Source organism: Rattus norvegicus, chromosome 9, assembly GCF_021556685.1.
Source record: "Rattus norvegicus strain SHRSP/BbbUtx chromosome 9, alternate assembly SHRSP_T2T, whole genome shotgun sequence".
NCBI classification, from domain to species: domain Eukaryota; kingdom Metazoa; phylum Chordata; class Mammalia; order Rodentia; family Muridae; genus Rattus; species Rattus norvegicus.
The window spans coordinates 32,438,469-32,464,980 of NC_141542.1; the positions used below are offsets into that span (position 1 = coordinate 32,438,469).

At 42.0% G+C, this 26,512-nt stretch overlaps 1 protein-coding gene across 7 annotated transcripts in view; it reads right to left on the reverse strand.

Moving 5' to 3' along the window:
* Cyp39a1 (cytochrome P450, family 39, subfamily a, polypeptide 1) overlaps positions 1-26,512 on the reverse strand; it is an 82,045-nt gene that overhangs the window by 2,350 nt on the left and 53,183 nt on the right. For 2 of the 7 annotated variants that reach the window (NM_001432635.1, XM_087565113.1), the window contains 2 exon segments: positions 12,819-12,907; positions 13,763-13,858. The exons of 2 other annotated variants lie outside the window; for them this stretch is intronic. In NM_001432635.1, coding sequence (NP_001419564.1) covers positions 12,819-12,907; positions 13,763-13,858 — 185 coding nt within the window. 7 annotated transcript variants of the gene reach the window in all.

Genomic DNA, 26,512 nt, shown 5'->3' on the forward strand with positions numbered 1-26,512 from the left:
TAAAAGGAAGAAGAATGCACAACTAGAAAGAAAATTCATTAAAGTACAAACATGTTGAAAATTCCTCAAATACTCAGCACTTATAGATTTCCCAATTGTAAATACTTGTCTGGACATAGCTGCAGGGGCTTAGAGAAACATGATGTCCCAGCAAACACAGTGGCAGGTCTGAATGGAGGGAAATGGAAATGGTAACAACCAGGGTGAGGGGAGAAGGCAAAGGCAGTCACAAAGATGCTGCAGAAACCTAGTGTCTGGAGAGCACACTGACCTGGATATTCCTGAAGGCGAAACTTGAGACAGACCTTGAGGAAGGACAGGCTTTAAATAAGCAGGCATGGCATCTGAGGGCATTTTAGAACCAGTGTACCAGGAGCAGGGAGCACAGGGGTCTGGGAACAGCAGGATAACCCTTCAGGGTTGGGGAGGTAACCAGGACCTTACAGAGGTACAGCTGGGGTCAGATTATGGAGAGCCAGGGTTCCTGACAGGATAAGGGGGTCTGACTGGCAGCTATGGTGTCAGGCTCCGAATGAGAGAGTGGTATTCATAGGCTTGTTCCAAGAAAAGTCATCAGTGCATAGCAGTAAAGACAGAGGAAAAAAGAGAGTGAGTGGGGGGCTGGGTGAGAGGCAGTAGACCATCACCTGGGATGCCAGAGTGGGAGTGGGGTGTGTAAAAGACACCCCCAACCATCAGGTATCTTGGAGGATAGCCATATATGTCAAAGAAACAGAATGCCTAAGGGATGCTAGGATCAGATGGAATTACTAACTTCCATTTCAGACTTTTTGGTTTTGAGTTGACATTTATTGTTGCTGCTGTTGTTTTTTCTTGCTGCTCCTGTTGGTCTGAAGCCCCAGGGGTCCTAGAACACCATATGTAAGCCTAGGATGCCCTCAAACCTCCTCAGTCTCCTGAGTACGTGAACTACAAATGTGAACCATCACATCTGCCTTCCCTCTGACTTTTGTAGAGGGGGAAAAAAAACCTTTCTTTTTCCCTCCTAGAAGTCATTACAGGCCATGCCAGCGCAGGCTGGAAAACTGTGCCCGTTGCCAGGAGCAGGAGCTCTGCCGTGTATTCCTGGTTGCTATCAGCTGCAGCTCATGAAAATAGAATGCTCTCGCCCTGGAATTTGGAGAACGCAGCAGGCGGGCATAGCTTCAGAGACACTATGCATTGAAGCATGGCTATTCAAGTTCAAGGTGAAGTGGTTTTCCCATAATCTCACTCTCCTTAGAAATTGTTGAGAAAGATCAAAATCAACTATGTGGCAGGAACACAGATTCAATGGTTCTGAAACTTTAGGGCCTATCAGGATACCCTGGGGGAATTGGGAAGGCACAGCTCATTGCACTTTATCCTCTGGGTTGATGACTCCAGAGATCTGGGTCAAGACACATGTATCTGGGTTTTGTGCAGATTTCTGGGTAGTATTTCCACTGGTGGTGAACCCCAACAATGTGGAAATTCAAAGTCTAGATAAATTTAGTGAAGAGAAGGAAAAAATATATACTAGGAGTTTTAAATTTATCATTCTTCTTAATATTATTACACAAAAATAATTCAGTGGCCATATGAATCAGTAATGGATATGGCACCAAGCTTTTGACTGGAGATAACAGTAAGCACAAACAGGAAGGATGAACGGATGAAAGGTAGATGCTTTGTACTGAGTAAGGAAAATCAAATAAAAGAAAAACACAGAAACAAGAGTGGGGTAGGAGTAAGGTTGAAAGGGTAAGAAATAGTGAAAAGGGTAAGAATGCTTGCTGCTCTGGCAGAGAACTGGCCTTTGGTGCCTGCTGAGTGTACTTTTACTCAGTGAGCCATCTTGTTGCCCTTATTTTTTGAGACAAGTTATTATGTAGAGCAGGGTAGCCTGGAACTCACAGAGGTCTATCTGTCTCTGCCTCCCTCCTGACTGCTGGGGTAAAAGCATGGGCCACCATGTCCAGCCAATCCGAAAGGGATGCTGCTGAATGCTGTTCTGAGCATCTGGTTAAGATGTATTTTTAAAAATGTGATTTTTTAAAATTTTTCATCATTTTTATTTTTGTGTATGGATGTTTTGCCTGCATATATACCTGAATCACATGTGTGCAGTGCCAGCTGAGGGCAGAAGAAAGCATAGACAGGGTCCTCTCTAAGTAGTTATTAGTATCTATGTGGGTGCTGGGCACTGAACATGAGTCCTCAGGAATAGCAAATACCCTTAACCTCTGAGCTGTCACTCCAGATTTTTTCACATTAATTATTCATAAGAAATGTTGATCTGTCTGCTGCTTGCTTTGTAGTGTCCTTGTGTGGCGTGGAGGGTAGGAATGCTGACTTGTCAAATGAATTAGGAAATTTTCTCTCCGTGTTTTGAAAGAGCAGATACTACTTAACCATGCACCAGAAGGCTTTGGGTAAAGGAGAATAAACATCACCTGAAAGCAGTGGATGGAAAGAGAGATTCAGAATCAGGGACAAAATTAATAAAATAGAAATGAAAAATACAAATTATCAATTAAATGAAGAATTGGATCTTTAAAGAAAGATGAAGAAACTTTTAGCCAAATTAGAGAGAAAAGACCAAAATTAATAAAATCAGAAATGAACAGGGAGAGATTACCACAGACATTGAAAAAATTCAGAGAATCATAAAAACAAACTTGGGGCACAAAATAATATCACGTACCTACAATATACAAGACTTAAAACATTAAGGGAACTCACCGTACCCTCCTGAATTCTGTGCTATGGCCCTGATCAGTCTTGGGGTGTGCACTAAGTAAACCATCTCTGTCTGGCTGAGATTGGTGTTTGTGTGGTTTGTGGGGCAACTCCTGGACCCCAACATTCTTAACAATTTTCAAAAATTAATGGAGGACATTAATTGGCTATAGTCTACCATTGGATTAACTACTTAAAGGTAAGCAATTTGTTTCAAATGTTACAAGGAAATCCAGACTTAAACAGTCCAAGATGGTTAACAGCAAAGAGAGACTTAACAGCAAAGAAAAAAGACTTAAGAGATGGCTTAGTGGTTAAGAGCACTGACTGCTCTTCCAGAGGTCCTGAGTTCAATTTCCAGCAACCACATGGTGGCTCACAACCATCTGTAATGGAATCCAGATGCCCTCATCTGGTGTGTCTGAAGACAACTACAATGTACTTATATATATGAAATAAATAATTCTTTTAAAAAATTTTCTGATTTAATCATAAAAGGTAGACTAAGACCATGTCAATTGTCAGGAACAGACCTGGCAGAAGCCATACCTTATACTAATGCTGAGATTATGTCATTATGGGTAATCAATGAAGATTGACAATGAGATTGTAAGCAACTATTTGGGAGAACTTAAGAGCAAATATCCCAAAAGCAAATGTATTCAGTTTATAAAAAGAACTACTTGGATTCTTCCATGTATTGTAAAAGGAATGCCAACCCCTGAGGCACCGATATTTTATACTGCTGTAAAGAATTTGGGAATGGCAGACTATAAGTCATACGAAAAAATAAAATAAAAGTAATTAATTCAAAGCCCATATATTTCTGATAAAAAATCAGACCTGTATGCAATTCTTATGGTATTATTAGGTTTTCGTGAATCCTTTAATATAATTACTGGCTCTCAACATAAAGAAATAGTTGTTCTGCATATAGAAACTGCTGAATTTGTTCCAGATAATTCAAAATCAACTTTGTTATTTATATAGCTGCAATAGGCAATTAGAAAAGGAAACTATTCACTATATATCACTCATAGTTGGTTTCATACATGTTTGGCAGGTCTATTAGCCCAAGGAAATGAAGAAATTGATAAATTATTAATAGAAAATGTGTTAGAAGCCTAAAATTTTGATGAAAAACACCCCTGTTAACAGGAGAGGTTTAAAGAAAACCCTTTCTATCACCTGGCAACAAGCCAAAGAAATTGTAAGAAAAGAATGAGTAGGCTCATTTACTGTGTAGCCAAACTCCATTGCCTACTGGAACTAACTCTAGGGGTACAAAAAGAAATGAAATATGGCGAATAGGTGTGTTTCACTTTGCAGAATTTGGACAGCTAAGGTACGTATACCACACCATTGATACATATTCAGGATGTCAATGGGCCACTGCTTTGAGTTCTGAGAAGGCTGAATCTGTAATGGCTGGAAGTAATAGTTATTATGGTCATGCCTGAACAATAAAGACTGACATATATGTCAGATGAAGTATCTCTTTGAGTATTATAATATAAAGCACATTGCAGGTACACCACACAATCCTACAGGACAAGCAGTTCTAGAAAGATCTAATCGGACCTTAAAGGAAATGCTAGTAGCAGCTTTATTTGTAATAGCCTGAAACTGGAAATAGCCTAAATGTCCCTCAATTGAAGAATGGACACAGAAAATGTGGTTCATTTACATAATGGAGTACTATTTAGCTATTAAAAATAAAGACATCACGAATTTTGCAGGCAAATGGATGGAACTAGAAAATATCATCCTGAGTGACCCAAAAGGACATGCATGGTATGTACTTACTTATAAGTGGATACTAGTCATAAAGTACAGGATACCCATAATATACCCCACAGACCCAAAGAAGTTAAACAAGAAAGGCCCAAGCAAAGATGTGAGAGTCTCACTTAGAAGAGGGAATAAAATAGGAGGCAGAAGGAGGGAGGGAATTGGGTGGGAGAGGAGAAGGGGATGGGGGGGCAGGAGCAGGTATGAGGAGAGACGGGAGAGAATGCTAGAGGGGCATGTGTGTGGGAAGGTGGGAGGAATCTCTATGCTGTGTGTGGGGAGGTGGGAGGAATCTCTTTGCTGTGTGTGGGAAGGTGGGAGGAATCTCTATGCTGTGTGTGGGAAGGTGGGAGGAATCTCTAGGAACCTCCAGAGGCCTGGAATTGGGGAGGCTCCCAAGAGTCAATGTAGATGGCCTTAGCCTAGATGGGGACATGGGAACTGAAGAGGCCACCTCCTGTCATCAAGCAGGATCCCCAGTGGAGGGATAAGGACACCAACCCATGCACAAAACTTCTGACCCCAAATTAGTCTTGTCTAAAAGAAATTCAAGGACAAAGAATTGAGCAGACTGAGGGAATGGCCAACCAATAACTGGCCCAACTTGAGACCCATTCCATGGGCCAACATCAACCTCTGACACTAATAATTACACTCTATTACACTTGTAGACAGAAACCTAGCATAACTGTCCTCTGAGAGGTTCTACCCAGCAGCTGACTGAAACAGATACCAACAGTCAAACACCAGAGAGAGGTTGGGGACTCTTATAGAAGAGATGGGGGGAAGATTGGAGGCCCTGAAGGAGATAGGAACTCCACAGGAAGACCAATAGACTTAAGTAACCTGGATCCGTGGGAGCTCTCAGAGACTGAGCCACCAACCAAAGAGCTTATATGGCCCCCAGCACATATGTAACAGACATGCAGCTCAGTCTCCATGGCTGCCTTGTCTGGTCTCAGTGGGAGGGGCTGTGCCTAATCCTGCAAAGACTTGATGCACCAGGGTGCTGATATACCCTGGGGTGGGGCTGCCCACTCAGAGGTGAAGTGCAGGAGGATGAAGGAAGGACACTACTGTGATGGGGACTGAGAGAGGAGCAGTGTTTTTGGATATAAATAAATTAATTAGTTTTCAAAATGAAAATGCATGTAAAACAAAAAGGAAGAATAAAGACCCCCAGAGATAGGTTAAACAGTGCTCTGCTAACTTTAAATTTTCTGAATGTTAATGAAAAAGGAACAACAGCAGTTGAGAGACACACAGGGTTATAGGGAAGAAACTGTGTAATTAAATCAACTAATATACGATTATGATGTGTTAACATCAGAATGGAAGGCGTGGAAAGTTTTGTGTTGAAGACACAGAGGTGTTTATATTTCCACAGGAAATGAAAACTGTGGATACCCTCAGACTTATAAAGATTAGAATTGGGCAGCAGAAAACCTTGCCCCCTGACCCAAAAAGTGCTTAGTTGGTTGAAAAATGCATCTGTTTATAATTTCCCACTACATCTATCACGATTAGTGACTTAAAACAGAAAAGGGAAAACATAGTGAGGATTTTGGAATTCTGGTTTCTTTACAAAACACAGACATATTATCATAAGAGAATGTTTTCGTTTCAATCCCAAGTGTGGGGGTCTGGAGTCACTTCGAAGCAGCTGACTACGACTTGACCCATGCTGTAGCAGAGGCATGTTTTTTCCAGCTGCAGAGTTTCTGCAATTGTGTGACAGGAATACTGGGAATTTTTCATAGGGTATATAAATACCAGAGTCCTGATAGGTGGATTGGGTGCTTGTTGGTCATTCAGTGGGGCTGGTTGTGATTTGTTAGTAGTCGTGCTCAAGAGAGAAACAGGAAGAAAGAAATTAGATTTAGAGATCTCTATGCTCCCACTGACAGTGGGAGCTGGAGCATTGGTTTTGTTTGCTCCTCCTCGATATTCTTCACTAATGACACACATGTATTGGTTCGCTTTACACAGCATTATTGAGCTCTGCTTTTGATAACACTTCCAGTGAGAAAAACTTGCCAAAGAACTGTTACTGAGGTTCCTGTAGCTTTTTGCCTTGGTGGCCTTGGGCTGGTTGGGTAACCCTTTGTTTCTTCAGGATTGAACTACAGCTGCTGGTTCATGTGTGATGTCTGCCTGCTGAGAGGACTGGACTACAGCTGCTGGTTCGTAGTTGGTGTTTGCTATGGGACTGGGCTGATAAAGAACTAATAACTTTTCTTTTCTACTACCTCTGATGGGTAGTGGGCAAGAGGAGAGGCTGAATGTTCATTAAAGTAGGTTGGAAAAATGCATCACCGTATCTGTCTCTAAAAGCCTCTCTCTGAACAGGAGATATATGCAAATAACAAAAGAACTTCAGTAGCTCAGTTAAATGACAGGAGACATCCACACACCCCACCAGAACTGTCTCCTTTCTCTCCATAGACAAAAATACTGCATTGCACCACAAAGGGTCCAGGTTCTATTTTGCATACGAAGAGAGAAAAAGATCTTTTCTGAAAATTTTGCTCAGAAAAGTACATGTCTTGCCTTGGGAGCATCCTTCTCTAAGTGCTGGAAGACCACCCATGCAGCAGAGCTCTCAACAGACTTAAATTTCAGCCTCCTGATGAAGTAGCAGAATTAAGTGGCCAGGAGAATAATGACTGCCATTCTGCTAGTGGCTTCTGGGCTCTTTTCAGTGAGGCACTGATCCTTGGCAAGACACTGACAAAAGAGAAGCATAGCTTAAAATTAATAAGGCGCTCTGGCAGCCCGGCTCAGAGCTTTGGCCTTAATGGCACATGAATATCTTCTGCCCTCATTCCTAATCCATTTTTATAGACCCTAGCAGACATGTCCATGCTTTGTGAAAATATTAGAATGCATTTCTAAATGTTAGGGAAATGTTAAAAATTATATATGAGTGAATGCTTCCGTTTTACTGTATTTACCTAATGGCATTTAAGGAACATTTTTATTTACAGAACACATTACTCAGAATAACAGGTAATTTCATTCTTTGCCCATTAAATCCATGGGGATTTGAATTTGCTCATTCTTTAAAAGCAATGTGCCATTTCTATGCATAAAAGGGTAAAAGCTATTCATGACCCTTCTCAAATGTGGTATTATGCAAAACTAATTTACTAATATATAACCATAAAATAATATTATGTAAATTATAAATATATAGAAACAAATGTGTCTAGAGCTTCACAAATCCTAAATATATAATAGGTTTGATATTAACATCAGGTACATTGAACTCCTGTGGGTGCTTTTTAATTTTTTAATTGCTTTGTAGATTGACAGGAAGACAGATCTTTATTGAATATTTTTAAAAGAATATTTTTATTGATTAAAAAAGCCTTTCCTAACTCCACACTGATATAGAAATTATTTGACATGTAAGTCCCCTGTCTTTTACCATGTGCCATCTTCCTTTAAGTAGCGCTAATGTTTTATTTATGTTTGTCTGTGCACACATGCATGTAGGAAAACAGAAACATGTGAAGGTCAGACTCAGTCTTTGGTAGCCAGTCCTGCCCTTCCACTGGTGTATGGGTTCTAGGAATTGAGCTCAGATGATCAAGCTGGCATAGCAGGTTTGAGCCTGGAGAAGACCAGGACTATCTTTGTATCTTGTCACATCTAATATCACCAACCACAATAAAGTATTCAGGAACATTTGGTATCTTTATGTGCAGTGTTTAAGAAAGAGACCTGAGTTAGGACACAGACAGTTCTAGGGAGGAAAGGCTTTTGTCTGACTTGTTTTCAATGGTAACATTACTTCAGAACCCAACAATGAGACATAGCATATATTCAGAAAGTAGTTGCTCAATCAGTAATTGTGTTAATGTTGGTTACTCAACCTATTTTATTGGTTGACTAACAGTACTTCTAATCAATATTAACTAGGTTCTAACAGTACTTCTAATCTATATTATTTGGGTCCTAACAGTACTTTTAATTAACTGCGTCCAGACTTTTAAGTCATTTTTTTCAATAGTTGCATGGTTTCCATTAGTAATGCAACATACATCAATGACTTTGTAGCTTAGCTTTGTCCCGGGATACATGAACAGACCTCCCCACCCAACCTGTGTGCAACACCCCCCAACACACACACACACACACACACACACACACACACACACACACTATTAAATATTTTATGTGGCTGGCCCTTTAAATCATTCTATTTTCCCCAGTGTCGGTTGCCCCTTGGACTTCTGGGAACAAGAGAGGATATAAAAAGCTAGCAGAGGCTGAGAGTAGGAGACAGTAGAAAGATTAGGGAGTAGGTAGGAGGAGGGTTCAGGAGACAGAAGAGTCGGGTCAGAGAAGACAGTTGATGCAGGAAGAAAGAAGAGAAGAGAAGAGAGAAGGGAAGGGAAGGGGAGGGGAGGGAAGAGAAGGGAAGAGAAGAGATGGGAAGAGGAGATGGGTCAGAGTGAAAATAAAAGACAGTAGAAAGTGAATTGAGTTAGCAGACTGAGAAGACAGTTGGTGGCTGTTGAGTCAAGAGAAGCTGAGCTGAGTCAGAGAAGATATTGTTAGGAGACAGATAAAGAAGATTCCACGAAGAACCCACAAACAGCGTAGCTAAAAAATAAAAAAAAATCAGTAAAAACTACACCCCTCAAAGTGCAACCAATTCCCATCCTTGAAAGATAAATTCCTGGTTTTTATATTTCAAATATTAAGATCTTTCTATTATCACCCCAACTTATCCAAGTATTTATTTCTTGCTTGCTGTAGGTCAGTATAAGTCTTGCTAAAGATCGGCATCTTTAAAAGCATTATTTATGTGCTTGTGTATCTTCATGAGTTTATATGAGTCACGTATATGCAGTTACTCTTGGGGGCCCGGATTCCAGGAAACTCAGTTACGGGCAATTGTGAACCACCTGTGGTGGGTGCTGGGCACTGAACCTATATCTGCTGGAGGAATGGGAAGCACTCTTAACTGCTCAGCCAACTCTTCAGCCCCAGATTTACCCTGGAATTTACCCATATCATTGTGTACAACCAAGCAGTTATCTTCTCGTAAATGTGGGGACCAAGTAAAGGCAGCTTTTGATGGACATTCTGTGGAGCAAATAGAGAAATCATGGCCCCTTGCAAAATCACCAGCTCCCAGAGAGTCCCATGCAAGAAAAATTCTCAACAAATAATTCCACCTTTCTCTTCAAGAGGAGCCTGTCTATTTTGATGGGGCCCTCCATTTTGCATCTTATTATTTCTGAAGAAATTTGACCGGTTCACACTGCTTCCTCCTGCTTATTTGTGTATGGAAGCCTGGACTTTATTAGGAATAGAATTAAGTGAAATTTTTAATTAGTGATTTTTTAAAAAAAAATAAGTCAGACATAGTCAACATTTGTATTCTACCTGTAGGTCTGGTTATATGATAGATACTTCTTTCTTCTCTTCCTATGATGCTATAGGGAAGTGCCTAGAAAGAGGTTCTTCTGAAAAACCTTTTAGACTTTCAAAGACGGGCTCCAGTTCTGTCATTGTGTCTGTTAGTTGCTGATGGCTGTACCAAATACATCGGCAAATTTTTGTTTACCCAAAAATTTCTGTTACTTTTTTGGGCCCATGCCCACTGGCATATACTCCATAAAACAACAGCTGCAAGCCCATAAGAGCATGTGTTTATGATGAACTTTGAAGGCCAGCTACATTGCAGGCAACTTTCTTTGACTCACTGAGTGTTTTGTGCATGAGAAAATCAGTTGGCCCCTGCTATACCAATTAGGAATGGGTGTCATTCGCTCATGTTTATACTAAGGATTCATAGGATTAAGTTTCCAGTAGAAAGCTCTCTTGGTGTACTGTTGCCCAAATGAAGTCATTTGCTCGCCTGAACAATTTAAAAACAAAATGGTTCATGAGTTGTCTGTTTAGAATAAGGGACAGGGGGGAAACAAAGATGTTTTGAAACAGACACTTAGTAGAAAAGTAGCGTTAATGGGATTTTTTAAAAACATGTAAGGCATAGTCAACATTTGTGTTCAACCTATGAATTCTGGTTATAAGATATTTTGCCACATTTTATAGTCAGAATTCCCAAAGGAATGCTTAATGTCTTGCCTCTAAATTCCCTCCTGCTTCTAATTTAGCTATGTTCACCATATATGACAGCCATTTATATTCAAAGCGTGCTAATTTTGACTTCCAGAGGCAATGTGGGGAGGAGCTTACTTCATTCTACAGACTACAGTCGATCATTAAGGGATAGATGTCAAGGCAGGTTCTCAAGGCATGGATCCTGGAGGCAGGAACTGAAGCAGAGACCATAAAGAAATACTGCTTGCTCCCCCTGGCTTGTTCAGCTACTTTGCTTATACAGACCAGACCCATCTGCCTAGGGAATGCACTGCAAACAGTGGACTGGGCCTTCCCGCATTGATCGACAATCACAGAAAAGCCTTCAGACATGCACAGGACAATCTGATGGGGGTGATTCCTCTTTGAGGACTTCCCCAGATGTGTCACGTTGACAACCAAGATAAGCCAGGACACCAAGTCAACATTCACAGCCAACCTTTTCCCTAATCCATCCTGATTCAATGTGGCCCAAACATCAGTAAAACCATAAACTCAGACCTTCTCTGTATAAGTATCTCTTTTATTAATTTTGCCTTCTTAACCTATAAAAAGTTCTGGGTTTCCTTCAAGGGACACATTCTGTGAAATCAGCAAGATTCTCCTAACCAGTCATATCATCTTGAAGCTTCAGTACCATATCAGACATTGCTGTTCTCCATTCTTAGAAGCAATGTATGAATCCCGTGTCCTTCTTGTCAACACAGTGTTCACCTCATGACAGTTGAGGATATGACTTTCTCATATCCAAGTCTTCTGAGGTACATAGAACACTGCTTTACATATAGGAAGAACTCGATACATTCTGAAAGCACAATTTTTGTTCAAATGAGATACTATTGATTGCTTGAGCTACAGTTTCATGGTCCTCTTTATTGTAATCTTTACCTTCATACTGAAAGAGTTGTCTCTCAGCCTTAAGAGCTATCGGGGAAGGTGGTAATTGTCCTTCTTGGAAATAATGCTCGTCAGGAAATTGTCCACCACTGCCCCATGCCTCATGCTTTGCTTAAGTATTACAGTCCTTAGTTTTAATATTATGGTCAAAGCCAAAGATGATCAGAATAAGAAGTTGCTATTAAGTGTTCATTGAAAGAGACTTGAAAACAAAAAGCACCACATCTAGGATGATGACTTACAAGGTGATAAAAAAATGATGAACTCATCTAAGAACTGCTTTTCTGGGGCTGGAGAGATGGCTTAGCAGCCAAGAGAACATATTGCTCTTGCAAAGAAGAGAAGCTCAAGCACCCACATTACCAGGTCACCTCTACTGGTTAACACTAGTTCTGTAGGTTCTGGTGCTCTCTTCTGGCCACACACACACACACACACACACACACACACACACACACCACACATACACATACACACACACCACACACACACCACACACACACACACACACCACACACACACATACACACACACCACACACACACACACACACACACACACACACACACACACACACACACGCACACAGGTACATACCCATAGACGTAATTCTGAAAGTGACATAAATCTTTTTCTCTCTAACGCACTTACTTTCTAACACAGGAGTAAGGAGAGTCAGACTGGAAGAGACGAGTTTCGCTCTAGCTGCACTGTCTGGACTCGCCTCCTGAAATAGCTGACGTGCATTTATTGTATGTGAGCATATAGGACACATACAGTATATAATATGCGCCTTTAATCCTCGTGTTGAGGAGATGGGCAGAAGCAGATCCCCGGGACTCACTGGGTTACAGGCATAGTCTGCTTGGCCCAGTTGCAGACCAGTGGAAGGCCCAGAGAATATGAAATACCCGAGGGACCCCACCTAACCTTGCGCCCTCTTTCCGTACGCACGCATATACATATGTACCTGCACACATGCATCACACACCCCTCCGATGACATACATGCGCACACGCAGGAGGGTGGTGCTTCAGAGTGCCCGTGCATGAACTACAGAAGCCCCACTATGCTGTACCAGCAAGCACAGTGTCTTCCTGTGAGATCTGCTGTGAGAAGTCACCACAGACCTTCCTACAGAAACATCCCACGCCAGCACTGACCAAACAAGCAAACTGCGTCCTCCTGGGTTTCCCTGTAAGTTGACAATAAAAGACGTCATGGTGAGTGTCCCCTGAGTCTCTCTTCCACACTTGCTGCCCCGATGCTGCTCAGTTATGGCAACTGACCTTCCAGGACACTGAAACTTCCCGCCTCCGAAAGCCATGAAGTAGTCCAAGAAAATGTACTTATCTAAATTTGCCTCTTTCCAGCGTTCCTGTGGGAAGAAAACACTTTTTTTTTATCAGCCTTATATAAATAAGCTTAACTCTACTTCTCTGGTCTAAAAATGATGCTGTAGAGCTAATCCTTGCATACAGAGCTGCGGACTTGGGGGTCATTTTTTTCCCCCAGCCTGTTATTAACATCAGACACAACTGCGACTTTGGAGCGAGAACTTTTAAACAAAAAAAGGCTTAACAAGAATCCTATTAAGTGGCAAATGTAAATGACAAAGTAAATCACCTACAAAATCAACCTAAGAAGAGGAAGGCACTTATGAAAAGGCCTCTCGGGCTTTATCTTGAAATTACTCATAATAATAAATCTCGTAACGAGATGCTGACAGAAGGGCAGGCTGGAGGAAGCCTGGGATGTGGCGTGGCTACATCTGGAGCCAGTGCTGCAGACTTACTGAAAGGCAAGGCATGAACTAGATGAGCTCTTGGGCCTGCGCAGGCCTGTTGGCTCCCCAAGCCCATGAAGTAACGTATCACTAATTTAATTTGCCGTGTTTTTATTTTGTGGGCTCCTTGGAAGCCAGTAACAGAAACAGTTGCCTAAGGAATACAAAATAAGGCTTCCAGCAGAAGCAGGGGCATTGGCTTTGATGTTCTTTCCTGGTTTTCTATAAAAACTCATCTCTGAGGATGCTCCTTCCACACTCCTCTACCCGATCCGTAAACATTGCGACATCTTCAATGGAAATTCTACTGGTCTGTCGTTGGCAATCGGAGCAGTTACTAGAAAAATACGGCTGCTTCCTGATACAGATTCCGTTAATTTATGCATCCACATTTTTACAAGAAACATAGAAATGATAATGAAATATACACTGAGAGAGAGAACTTACAGGTTTGAAAGACTCTGGTTCAGGGAAATATTTTGGATTTCTGTGTAGCCAGAATGGAGACAGCATCAGCAGATCTCCAGAAGGAACTGTGTGATTCTAAAACAGAAAAATCAGCTTCAAATAATTTATTTTGAAATACATTTTAGGGAGATTTTTCAGTCATTAAAAACAAAGCTATAACCATACTGTGAAAAAAAGAGAGACATTTATAATAAGTGTGAAAAAAACTAACTTAACTGACTAGGTCATATCTCCCTGCTTCTCTCTCTCTTTCCCTCTTTCTGCACGTGCATGTGTCCACCCATGTGTGTGCACGTACACACGTGTGTAGATGCATGTGTGTGTATTCATGTGTATGTGTGTGTTCATATGCATGCTTGCATACGTGTGTGTGTGTATGTGTGTGTGTTCACGCGTGCACATGCATCTGTCTCTTTTCCCTGGCACTGTAATAATGAATGGTCACTGTCATACCTGGCTTTGTCTATAGATGCTGGGGATCTGAACTCAGGTTCTCATGCTTGCAAAACAAGTCCTTTTTACAAACCAAGCAACTCCTTGCTCCCTGAAAAGATCATTTCTATGATCCATTTAGGAGATGACTAGTTTGTAATTCTGCTTACTAGCCACATGTGCATACATGTTTGACTATATAGGAGGAAGATACTAGTTAAAGGTCAGCATTTAATTTCTTAAAGATTTTATTTTGACTCTGTGTCTATGTATGTGTCTGTCTATTTGTGTATATGAGCACAATACTGGGGAGTCCAGAGTAGGGCATCACCTTCACTGGAGCAGAAGCCACAGACAGTTTAGAGTTGCCACAGGGTGCTGGAAACCAAACTTGGGTCTTCTGAAAAAGCAGTGCATGCTCTTAACCACTGAGCCATCTTCCCAAACCTGATTAATTTTAGTTATACGTATGTTCTGTGTGTATATGCATGTGAATGCTAGTGACTACGGAGGCCAGAAGAGGGTACCATATTCTCTACACTTGGCATTGCAGGCAGTTTTAACCACCCCGCACGGGTGCTACGTGTGTGTATACTTATGTATTTATGGATGTATATAATTATGTGTGTACAATATAGAATAATGGATAGCCAAAAAGAAGTTTGACCTCATACCTCTTAGTATTACTAGCAATTAGTAAAATTGAACAGCCATTGTCTTCTCTTGTGCTTATTTTTTCAATAAAAGTATTTTAAAATTTAAAAAAATCAGTCAAACAAATTCAATAAGGAAAAAGAATAAGAGTGGTTGAGGAGACACCCTATGTCAATCTCTGTGCATACACATACAACATATGAAACATATATACCCACATATAGCACATGCACACACACATGCAACACACATACAGCATACACACGTACATCATATACACACACAAACAGCACACACATACAGCACACACACACACATCCAGCACATACACAACACATACAGCACACACGCACAGTACACACACACTATGGTCACATGATTTATCAGAGAAATGAAAGGCTGATTCCATATTTGATTGTTAATAAACAAACCCATATCAATAGGACAAAGAAGGAATGGTTATATCAGTTGATACAGAAAGGCAAGAAAGAAAATTCAGCACCAATTTATGATGAAAAAAATTACCAGTGAAGTAGAAATAAAATGTCTTGAACTTGATAAAGAGCATCCAAAAAATGTCTATACCCAGCATGGTACTTAATGGAGAAAATGCACAGCTTTCCCTTTAAGACCAGAACAAAGCACTGTCAGACAACACTAATAGTCAACAGAGGGCTGGAGACTACAGCCAGTGTGGAAATATAAGAAGAAAGGAGAGGAGGAGGAAGAGGAGGAGGAGGAGGAGAAAGAGAGGGAGGAGGAAGTGTGGGAGGAGGAAGAGGGGGAAGAAGAGAGGGAGGAGGAAAAGGAGGAGGGGAGGAGGAAGAGGAAGAGGAGGAAGAGGAAGAGAAGGGGAAGAGGAAGAGAGGAGGAGGAGAAAGAGGGAGGAGGAAGAGAGAGAGGAGGAAGAGAGGGAAAGAGGAAGAAGAGAGGGAAAGAGGAAGAAGGGAGGAGGAAGAGGATGAGGAGGAAGAGGAGGAGGAGAAAGAGAGGGAGGAGGAAGTGTGGGAGGAGGAAGAGGGGGAAGAAGAGAGGGAGGAGGAAAAAGGAGGAGGGGAGGAGGAAGAGGAAGAGGAGGAAGAGGAAGAGAAGGGGGAAGAGGAGGAGAGGAGGAGGAGAAAGAGGGAGGAGGAAGAGAGAGAGAGGAGGAAGAGAGGGAAAGAGGAAGGAGAGGGAAAGAGGAAGAAGAGAGGGAAAGAGGAAGAAGGGAGGAGGAAGAGGAGGAGGAAGAGGAGAAGGAAGGGGAGGAAGAGGAAGGGAGGAGGAGGAAGGGGAGGAAGAGGAAGGAAAGAGGAGGAAGGGGAGGAAGAGGAAGGAAGGAGGAGGAAGGAGAGGAAGAGGAAGGAAGGAGGAGGAAGGGGAGGAAGAAGAAGGAAGGAGGAGGAAGGGGAGGAAGAGGAAGGGGGAAGAGGAGGAGGAGAAATATTGCCCATATCAAAAAAATCACCCAAATCTACAAACACTCCTAGATGTTGGGGCTGTGAACGTAGCTTGGTAGTAGAGGGTTTGCAAAGCATGCACAAGGTCCTGTTACCACAGAGACAAAAAAGGATCAATTGTATTTCTACAGACAGGTTGTTCAAAATTGAAAACCAAAACGTTAAGCAACAATGAAAGACCATCTATATAAGCCAGACAGAGTAGCTCACACCTATTATCTTAGCCCTTTAGAGGGTGAGGCAGGGGGATCACTACAAGTTCCAGGCCTGCTGGAGATACACACACGTGTTCTCTTCAGACTAAGATCCTGCTCAAAATGATCATCTACAAAAGTTCTAAAACAAATGAAATATTAGGAAATAAATCTCTTCTTTAAAAAAAATCTGATTTTCCAAAAACCCAGTGAGACATCTATACCAAGTCTGATATTTATTTTTTTTAACCAGAATACAAATGGTGCTTAATGAAAACTCAACCAAGATTATAGCAACATTCAGAGGAAGACACACACACACACACACACACACACACACACACACACACACCCCTTTGCTTCATTGTAACAAGCAGACCACTTCCTCTGAGTCCATTCACAGCTTGAAGTAATCAATATATTATGAAAAGTAAAACTACTCTAAAGCCCAGTAAGACAAAATGCTGTAACTTATGTAAGATTGGTGAAACTAGCTTTGTCTTCACAGGGGTCCAAATCCTTTAACTGTTACAAATTGGGATTTTTATCTCTTTTGTGTTCTACCCAAATCCCCTGGTATCAATCCCCAAACTTTCAAACTCTGTATTAAAAAAGGAAAGCAAGAGAACGGAGGGATCCAGTGTGCTCGCCCTGGGTAATGCAGGCTCTTGAGGCAAACCATTGTGAAATGTTGGTTCTGGTGAATGATTCTCTAATATTTCACCACCCTGCCATTGACCACATGCAGGTGAACTGGAGAATTCACCCCATCTTGTCCTCACTGCCCTGCCATCCCCATGCCAAGCTGACCCATGTCATTCTCGCTGTCTTCTCGTGCTTGCCTGCATCTAGAAACTTCTTCCTGCCATTCAGAGGAGCTTCTCTCCCTTCCTGACTCTGCTCAAAAATACCTGAGCATCACAGTGCAGAAAACAGGCGTCAATGGGACCATACTCCCTAGAAATAGCACATCTCTGTGGTGGTTTGGATATGCTTGGCCAAGGGCGTGGCACTCTGAGGAGGAGTGGCCTTGTTGGAGGAAGTGTGTCACAGTGGGGTGTGGGCTTTGAGACTCCTCTGAGCTGCCTGCAAGCCAGTCTTCTGGTTCCCTTAGGAACAAGATGTAGAGCTCTCAGCTCCTTCTCCAGCACCATGTCTGCTTGCGTGCTGCCGTGCTTCCTGCCTTAATGATAATGAATTGGACCTCAACCTATAAACCAGCCCCGATTAAATCCTTGCCTTTATAAGAGTTGCCATGGTCACGGTGTCTCTTCACAGCAATGAAACCCTAGCTAAGACAACCTCTATTATATCTCCCTGCTATGAAGCTCAGGGAATATGAAGGAACAGGGAGTGACAGATTCTGAGAAACTAAAGAAGAGTACTGTGTCACCTGCCCAAGACCCGTGGACATCCTTTCTCCCTTAGGGGCTCTTGGCCACCAGCCTGAGAGGACAAAGGGAGCAGAGTCGAAGGACAGGGTTTGACTGGTCCATGAGTACAATGGAAATGACTACCAGGATCAGCTTCAGGGAGGCTGCTCGATTTTATTGAGCTGAATCCGGGACTATAATTTAGGAAGAGGGTCAAGATTAGTAGGGTGTGTACATATCATTGGATAGAACCTAGGGTACAGGAATGCTTCATTTGCATGGAAAGGCATTCCAGGAAATCTCGGGGCTGGCTGGACAGGTTCTCACGAGGAGAAAGAAAGCTGAACCTGTGATCTCACCAAGGCTACCTAAGGTAGAGGATATGGGGTCAGGCTCCCCAGACCAGGCAGAGAAGAGGAAGCTCTGCTAAGAAAAGGGAGTCCTCCATCTTGTGCCAAGCTCAAGAGAGCTGTCCAGACCTGGAGGACTTGGTCCTTTAAATAGCAGGATCCAACAAAGCTCTACATAGGATCAGGCCAACACAACGGGGGTAGACACGTAAGTTCCTGCTCCTAGTTGAGGAGCCGTGTACTACTGATGGCTGCTAGGAGAGGTGGAGTCTATATAGCCTCTGGTGGGTTAGCCAGGCCCCATATTCATGTCTGTATGAGCAACATTAACTAGACTCAGTGGGTGCTGAGTGCAAGAGAGGACGCCATGTTTGAAGGGAGACAGGGAAAGGGATGTGAGGAGCTGCAGGAAAGGGTGAATGTGTGCACAGGCCGTAAACCATACACATATATAAAAGTTCTCAAAAAATAAATAAAGTTTTAGAAAAGCAAGACATGTTGAGTCATCTGACAAGAGCCCACCTGCTTGATTTAAACAGCATTACATAACTCTGATAGGGGATCGCACGGCCAAATTTCCATTTGAAAGGTCATCTCTTAGCTAAAATATTTCCCAAAAGACAAATCTCTTGAGTGAGATGGTGCTACTTTTGTGTCAAACTGTTCTAGGGTCACTTAGTTCTCAAGGGAACTTAAGGACTCATATAATATTGTAAAATAATAAGTTATCAAAATTCCAATGGCATTTTCCATCGGGAAAAAATGGAAACTTAGCCTTCACATGGAATCACAGGGTCCCCACATAGCCAAAGCAATCTTGACTGAAATTAACAAAGCTGGAGACAACACATCACATGACCTGAAAGGTCTACACATCTACAGGAATCAAAACAGCATGGGGCCAGACACAGGAACCAATATAATAGAATAGAGAGACCTAAGTAAGGCCACTCATTTACAGTGAACTGACTTTTTACAAAGGTGCCAAGAGTATCCGGTGGGAAGATGACAGTTTCTTAATCAACAGTGTTGGGAATCATAGGATATCTATATGCAGAGGAAAGAAAGTGGGTTTTTATCTTACGCAGTATTCAGTTGTAATAACTCACCTGGGTTAAGCTTGAGAGCGTAAAACTACCAGAGAAAACAGAGGGGAGCCTCCCAGATACTGACCTAGTAAATGAGGATTTCGGGATCACTGATGTGAGCAGACATCATGACCAAGGCAACTCTTATAAGGACAACATTTAATTGGGGCTGGCTTACAGGTTCAGAGGTTCAGTCTATTCTCCTCATTGTAAGAGCATGGCAGCATCCAGGCAGGCATGGTGCAGGAGGAGCTGAGGGTTCTACATCTTCGTCTGAAGGCTGCTAGCAGAATACAGGCTTCTAGGCAGCTAGGATGAGGGTCTTCAAGCCCACACCCACAGGGCCACACCTACTCTAACAGGGCCACACCTTCTAATGGTGCCATACCCAGGGTCGAGTATAGGCAAACCATCACAGACAACAAAAGTAAAATCAGACGAACGGGAATACTCTAAACTAAAATCCTTCTGTACAACTAAGGGGGCTCAGCTGAGTGAGCAGACGTTGTCAGACTGGATGTGGTGGCTATAAAAGGTCCATGTTCCCAGTACAAGCAGTTCCAACAACTCCATGGTGAGAACAAAATTGGATCTAAAAAGCAGACAAAAATCTAAGCAGAGATTTCTTAAAAGAAGACCCGGAAGTTGGCTGGAGAGATGACTCAGCATTTGGGAGGGCCCCTTCTCCTTCCACAGAACCCGAGTTTGGTTCTCAGCACCCACATGGAGTCGCTTACCACTGCCGATAACAGCAGCTTCTGGGAGTCCGACAATGTTTTCTGGCCTCCAGGGTATTGATCTTACACCCAGTATTACCACCATCCCATAACACACGCACACACGCACAGGCACAGGCATAGAGGTAAAAACACCTACTGACGAAGACCTGCAGAATGTTCAACAAGTATAGGGGGAAAATGTAAAATATCATTGTCAGGGAAATGGGAATCCAAACCATCGTGAGATATTACCTCATTCGCGTTAGAATTTGTATTATTAAAAAACAAAACAAACCAAAACAAACAAACAAACGAAAAAACCCCAAAGAACCCCAGAAGTGTCAGAGGACACAGAAAACATGGCATCCTTGCAGATTTGTTTTGGAAGGCACGTTAGTATAGTCACATAGAAAATAACACGGGGCTTCCTGGTTGCTGCCGCTGCAGAGAGCCCCTGGGCAGCACCCCACGAGCGAACTTGAGCCTCGGGACCACAGGTAAGACCAAAATTTCTGCTGCAAGAAAGCTGCCTGGTGAGCTTGGGACACACGGAAGCAGAATTTCTCTAGGACCGGGCACGTTCTGTGTTTACCGGAAGTCCCACACCCGCGGATCCCGGCCCGCAGCAGCTCTCTGCTCCCAGACCCGGTGAGAGAGAGACCCAACCGCCTGGTCAGGTGGGCACTCCTGAGGCTACAGAGCGGAAGAGACCACCAACACTACTCACCCCTGCCCACATCCCTGGCCCAAGAGGAAACTGTATAAGGCCTCTGGGCTCCCGTGGGGGAGCGGCAGGACCCCTGCCAGAGACACCGCCGGACCCTGAAGGGAACAGACCGGATAAACAGTTCTCTGCACCCAAATCCCGTGGGAGGGAGAGCTAAACCTTCAGAGAGGCAGACAGGCCTGGGAAACCAGAAGAGACTGCTCCCTGCACACACATCTCGGACGCCAGAGGAAAAAGCCAAAGACCATCTGGAACCCTGGTGCACTGAAGCTCCCGGAAGAGGCGGCACAGGTCTTCCTGGTTGCTGCCGCTGCAGAGAGCCCCTGGACAGCACCCCACGAGCAAACCTGAGCCTCGGGACCACAGGTAAGACCAAATTTTCTGCTGCAAGAAAGCTGCCTGGTGAACTCAAGACACAGGTCCACAGGAACAGCTGAAGACCTGTAGAGAGGAAAAACTACACGCCCGAAAGCAGAACACTCTGTCCCCATAACTGACTGAAAGAGAGGAAAACAGGTCTACAGCACTCCTGACACACAGGCTTATAGGACAGTCTAGCCACTGTCAGAAATAGCAGAACAAAGTAACACTAGAGATAATCTGATGGCGAGAGGCAAGCGCAGGAACCCAAGCAACAGAAACCAAGACTACATGCCATCATCGGAGCCCAATTCTCCCACCAAAACAAACATGGAATATCCAAACACACCAGAAAAGCAAGATCTAGTTTCAAAATCATATTTGATCATGATGCTGGAGGACTTCAGGAAAGACCTGAACACACTTAGGGAAGCACAGGAAAACATTAATAAACAAGTAAAAGCCTACAGAGAGGAATCGCAAAAATCCCTGAAAGAATTCCAGGAAAACACAATCAAACAGTTGAAGGAATTAAAAATGGAAATAGAAGCAATCAAGAAAGAACACATGGAAACAACCCTGGATATAGAAAACCAAAAGAAGAGACAAGGAGCTGTAGATACAAGCTTCACCAACAGAATACAAGAGATGGAAGAGAGAATCTCAGGAGCAGAAGATTCCATAGAAATCATTGACTCAACTGTCAAAGATAATGTAAAGCGGAAAAAGCTACTGGTCCAAAACATACAGGAAATCCAGGACTCAATGAGAAGATCAAACCTAAGGATAATAGGTATAGAAGAGAGTGAAGACTCCCAGCTCAAAGGACCAGTAAATATCTTCAACAAAATCATAGAAGAAAACTTCCCTAACCTAAAAAAAGAGATACCCATAGACATACAGGAAGCCTACAGAACTCCAAATAGATTGGACCAGAAAAGAAACACCTCCCGTCACATAATTGTCAAAACACCAAACGCACAAAATAAAGAAAGAATATTAAAAGCAGTAAGGGAAAAAGGTCAAGTAACATATAAAGGGAGACCTATCAGAATCACACCAGACTTCTTGCCAGAAACTATGAAGGCCAGAAGATCCTGGACTGATGTTATACAGACCCTAAGAGAACACAAATGCCAGCCCAGATTACTGTATCCAGCAAAACTCTCAATTAACATTGATGGAGAAACCAAGATATTCCATGACAAAACCAAATTTACACAATATCTTTCTACAAATCCAGCACTACAAAGGATAATAAATGGTAAAGCCCAACATAAGGAGGCAAGCTATACCCTAGAAGAAGCAAGAAACTAATCGTCTTGGCAACAAAACAAAGAGAATGAAAGCACACAAACATAACCTCACATCAAATATGAATATAACGGGAAGCAATAATCACTATTCCTTAATATCTCTCAATATCAATGGCCTCAACTCCCCAATAAAAAGACATAGATTAACAAACTGGATACGCAACGAGGACCCTGCATTCCTGCCTACAGGAAACACACCTCAGAGACAAAGACAGAAACTACCTCAGAGTGAAAGGCTGGAAAACAACTTTCCAAGCAAATGGTCAGAAGAAGCAAGCTGGAGTAGCCATTCTAATATCAAATAAAATCAATTTCCAACTAAAAGTCATCAAAAAAGATAAGGAAGGACACTTCATATTCATCAAAGGAAAAATCAACCAAGATGAACTCTCAATCCTAAATATCTATGCCCCAAATACAAGGGCACCTACATATGTAAAAGAAACCTTACTAAAGCTCAAAACACACATTGCACCTCACACAATAATAGTGGGAGATTTCAACACCCCACTCTCATCAATGGACAGATCATGGAAACAGAAATTAAACAGTGATGTAGACAGACTAAGAGAAGTCATGAGCCAAATGGACTTAACGGATATTTATAGAACATTCTATCCTAAAGCAAAAGGATATACCTTCTTCTCAGCTCCTCATGGTACTTTCTCCAAAATTGACCATATAATTGGTCAAAAAACGGGCCTCAACAGGTACAGAAAGATAGAAATAATCCATGCGTGCTATCGGACCACCACGGCCTAAAACTGGTCTTCAATAACAATAAGGGAAGAATGCCCACATATACGTGGAAATTGAACAATGCTCTACTCAATGATAACCTGGTCAAGGAAGAAATAAAGAAAGAAATTAAAAACTTTTTAGAATTTAATGAAAATGAAGATACAACATACTCAAACTTATGGGACACAATGAAAGCTGTGCTAAGAGGAAAACTCATAGCGCTGAGTGCCTGCAGAAAGAAACAGGAAAGAGCATATGTCAGCAGCTTGACAGCACACCTAAAAGCTCTAGAACAAAAAGAAGCAAATACACCCAGGAGGAGTAGAAGGCAGGAAATAATCAAACTCAGAGCTGAAATCAACCAAGTAGAAACAAAAAGGACCATAGAAAGAATCAACAGAACCAAAAGTTGGTTCTTTGAGAAAATCAACAAGATAGATAAACCCTTAGCCAGACTAACGAGAGGACACAGAGAGTGTGTCCAAATTAACAAAATCAGAAATGAAAAGGGAGACATAACTACAGATTCGGAGGAAATTCAAAAAATCATCAGATCTTACTATAAAAACCTATATTCAACAAAATTTAAAAATCTTCAGGAAATGGACAATTTCCTAGACAGATACCAGGTATCGAAGTTAAATCAGGAACAGATAAACCAGTTAAACAACCCCATAACTCCTAAGGAAATAGAAGCAGTCATTAAAGGTCTCCCAACCAAAAAGAGCCCAGGTCCAGACGGGTTTAGTGCAGAATTCTATCAAACCTTCATAGAAGACCTCATACCAATATTATCCAAACTATTCCACAAAATTGAAACAGATGGAGCCCTACCGAATTCCTTCTACGAAGCCACAATTACTCTTATACCTAAACCACACAAAGACACAACAAAGAAAGAGAACTTCAGACCAATTTCCCTTATGAATATCGACGCAAAAATACTCAATAAAATTCTGGCAAACCGAATTCAAGAGCACATCAAAACAATCATCCACCATGATCAAGTAGGCTTCATCCCAGGCATGCAGGGATGGTTTAATATACGGAAAACCATCAACGTGATCCATTATATAAACAAACTGAAAGAACAGAACCACATGATCATTTCATTAGATGCTGAGAAAGCATTTGACAAAATTCAACACCCCTTCATGATAAAAGTCCTGGAAAGAATAGGAATTCAAGGCCCATACCTAAACATAGTAAAAGCCATATACAGCAAACCAGTTGCTAACATTAAACTAAATGGAGAGAAACTTGAAGCAATCCCACTAAAATCAGGGACTAGACAAGGCTGCCCACTCTCTCCCTACTTATTCAATATAGTTCTTGAAGTTCTAGCCAGAGCAATCAGACAACAAAAGGAGATCAAAGGGATACAGATCGGAAAAGAAGAGGTCAAAATATCACTATTTGCAGATGACATGATAGTATATTTAAGTGATCCCAAAAGTTCCACCAGAGAACTACTAAAGCTGATAAACAACTTCAGCAAAGTGGCTGGGTATAAAATTAACTCAAATAAATCAGTTGCCTTCCTCTATACAAAAGAGAAACAAGCCGAGAAAGAAAGTAGGGAAACGACACCCTTCATAATAGACCCAAATAATATAAAGTACCTCGGTGTGACTTTAACCAAGCAAGTAAAAGATCTGTACAATAAGAACTTCAAGACACTGAGGAAAGAAATTGAAGAAGACCTCAGAAGATGGAAAGATCTCCCATGCTCATGGATTGGCAGGATTAATATAGTAAAAATGGCCATTTTACCAAAAGCAATCTTCAGATTCAATGCAATCCCCATCAAAATACCAATCCAATTCTTCAAAGAGTTAGACAGAACAATTTGCAAATTCATCTGGAATAACAAAAAACCCAGGATAGCTAAAGCTATCCTCAACAATAAAAGGACTTCAGGGGGAATCACTATCCCTGAACTCAAGCAGTATTACAGAGCAATAGTGATAAAAACTGCATGGTATTGGTACAGAGACAGACAGATAGACCAATGGAATAGAATTGAAGACCCAGAAATGAACCCACACACCTATGGTCACTTGATTTTTGACAAAGGAGCCAAAACCATCCAATGGAAAAAAGATAGTATTTTCAGCAAATGGTGCTGGTTCAACTGGAGGGCAACATGTAGAAGAATGCAGATCGATCCATCCTTATCACCCTGTACAAAGCTTAAGTCCAAGTGGATCAAGGACCTCCACATCAAACCAGACACACTCAAACTAATAGAAGAAAAACTAGGGAAGCATCTGGAACACATGGGCACTGGAAAAAATTTCCTGAACAAAACACCAATGGCTTATGCTCTAAGATCAAGAATCGACAAATGGGATCTCATAAAACTGCAAAGCTTCTGTAAGGCAAAGGACACTGTGGTTAGGACAAAACGGCAACCAACAGATTGGGAAAAGATCTTTACCAATCCTACAACAGATAGAGGCCTTATTTCCAAAATATACAAAGAACTCAAGAAGTTAGACCGCAGGGAAACAAATAACCCTATTAAAAAATGGGGTTCAGAGCTAAACAAAGAATTCACAGCTGAGGAATGCCGAATGGCTGAGAAACACCTAAAGAAATGTTCAACATCTTTAGTCATAAGGGAAATGCAAATCAAAACAACCCTGAGATTTCACCTCACACCAGTGCGATTGGCTAAGATCAAAAACTCAGGTGACAGCAGATGCTGGCGAGGATGTGGAGAAAGAGGAACACTCCTCCATTGTTGGTGGGATTGCAGACTGGTAAAACCATTCTGGAAATCAGTCTGGAGGTTCCTCAGAAAATTGGACATTGAACTGCCTGATGATCCAGCTATACCTCTCTTGGGCATATACCCAAAAGATGCCTCAACATATAAAAGAGACACGTGCTCCACTATGTTCATCGCAGCCTTATTTATAATAGCCAGAAGCTGGAAAGAACCCAGATGCCCTTCAACAGAGGAATGGATACAGAAAATGTGGTACATCTACACAATGGAATATTACTCAGCTATCAAAAACAACGAGTTTATGAAATTCGTAGGCAAATGGTTGGAACTGGAAAATATCATCCTGAGTGAGCTAACCCAATCACAGAAAGACATACATGGTATGCACTCATTGATAAGTGGCTATTAGCCCAAATGCTTGAATTACCCTAGATCCCTAGAACAAACGAAACTCAAGACGGATGATCAAAATGTGAATGCTTCACTCCTTCTTTAAATGAGGAAAAAGAATACCCTTGGCAGGGAAGGGAGAGGCAAAGATTAAAACAGAGACTGAAGGAACACCCATTCAGAGCCTGTCCCACATTTGGCCCATACATATA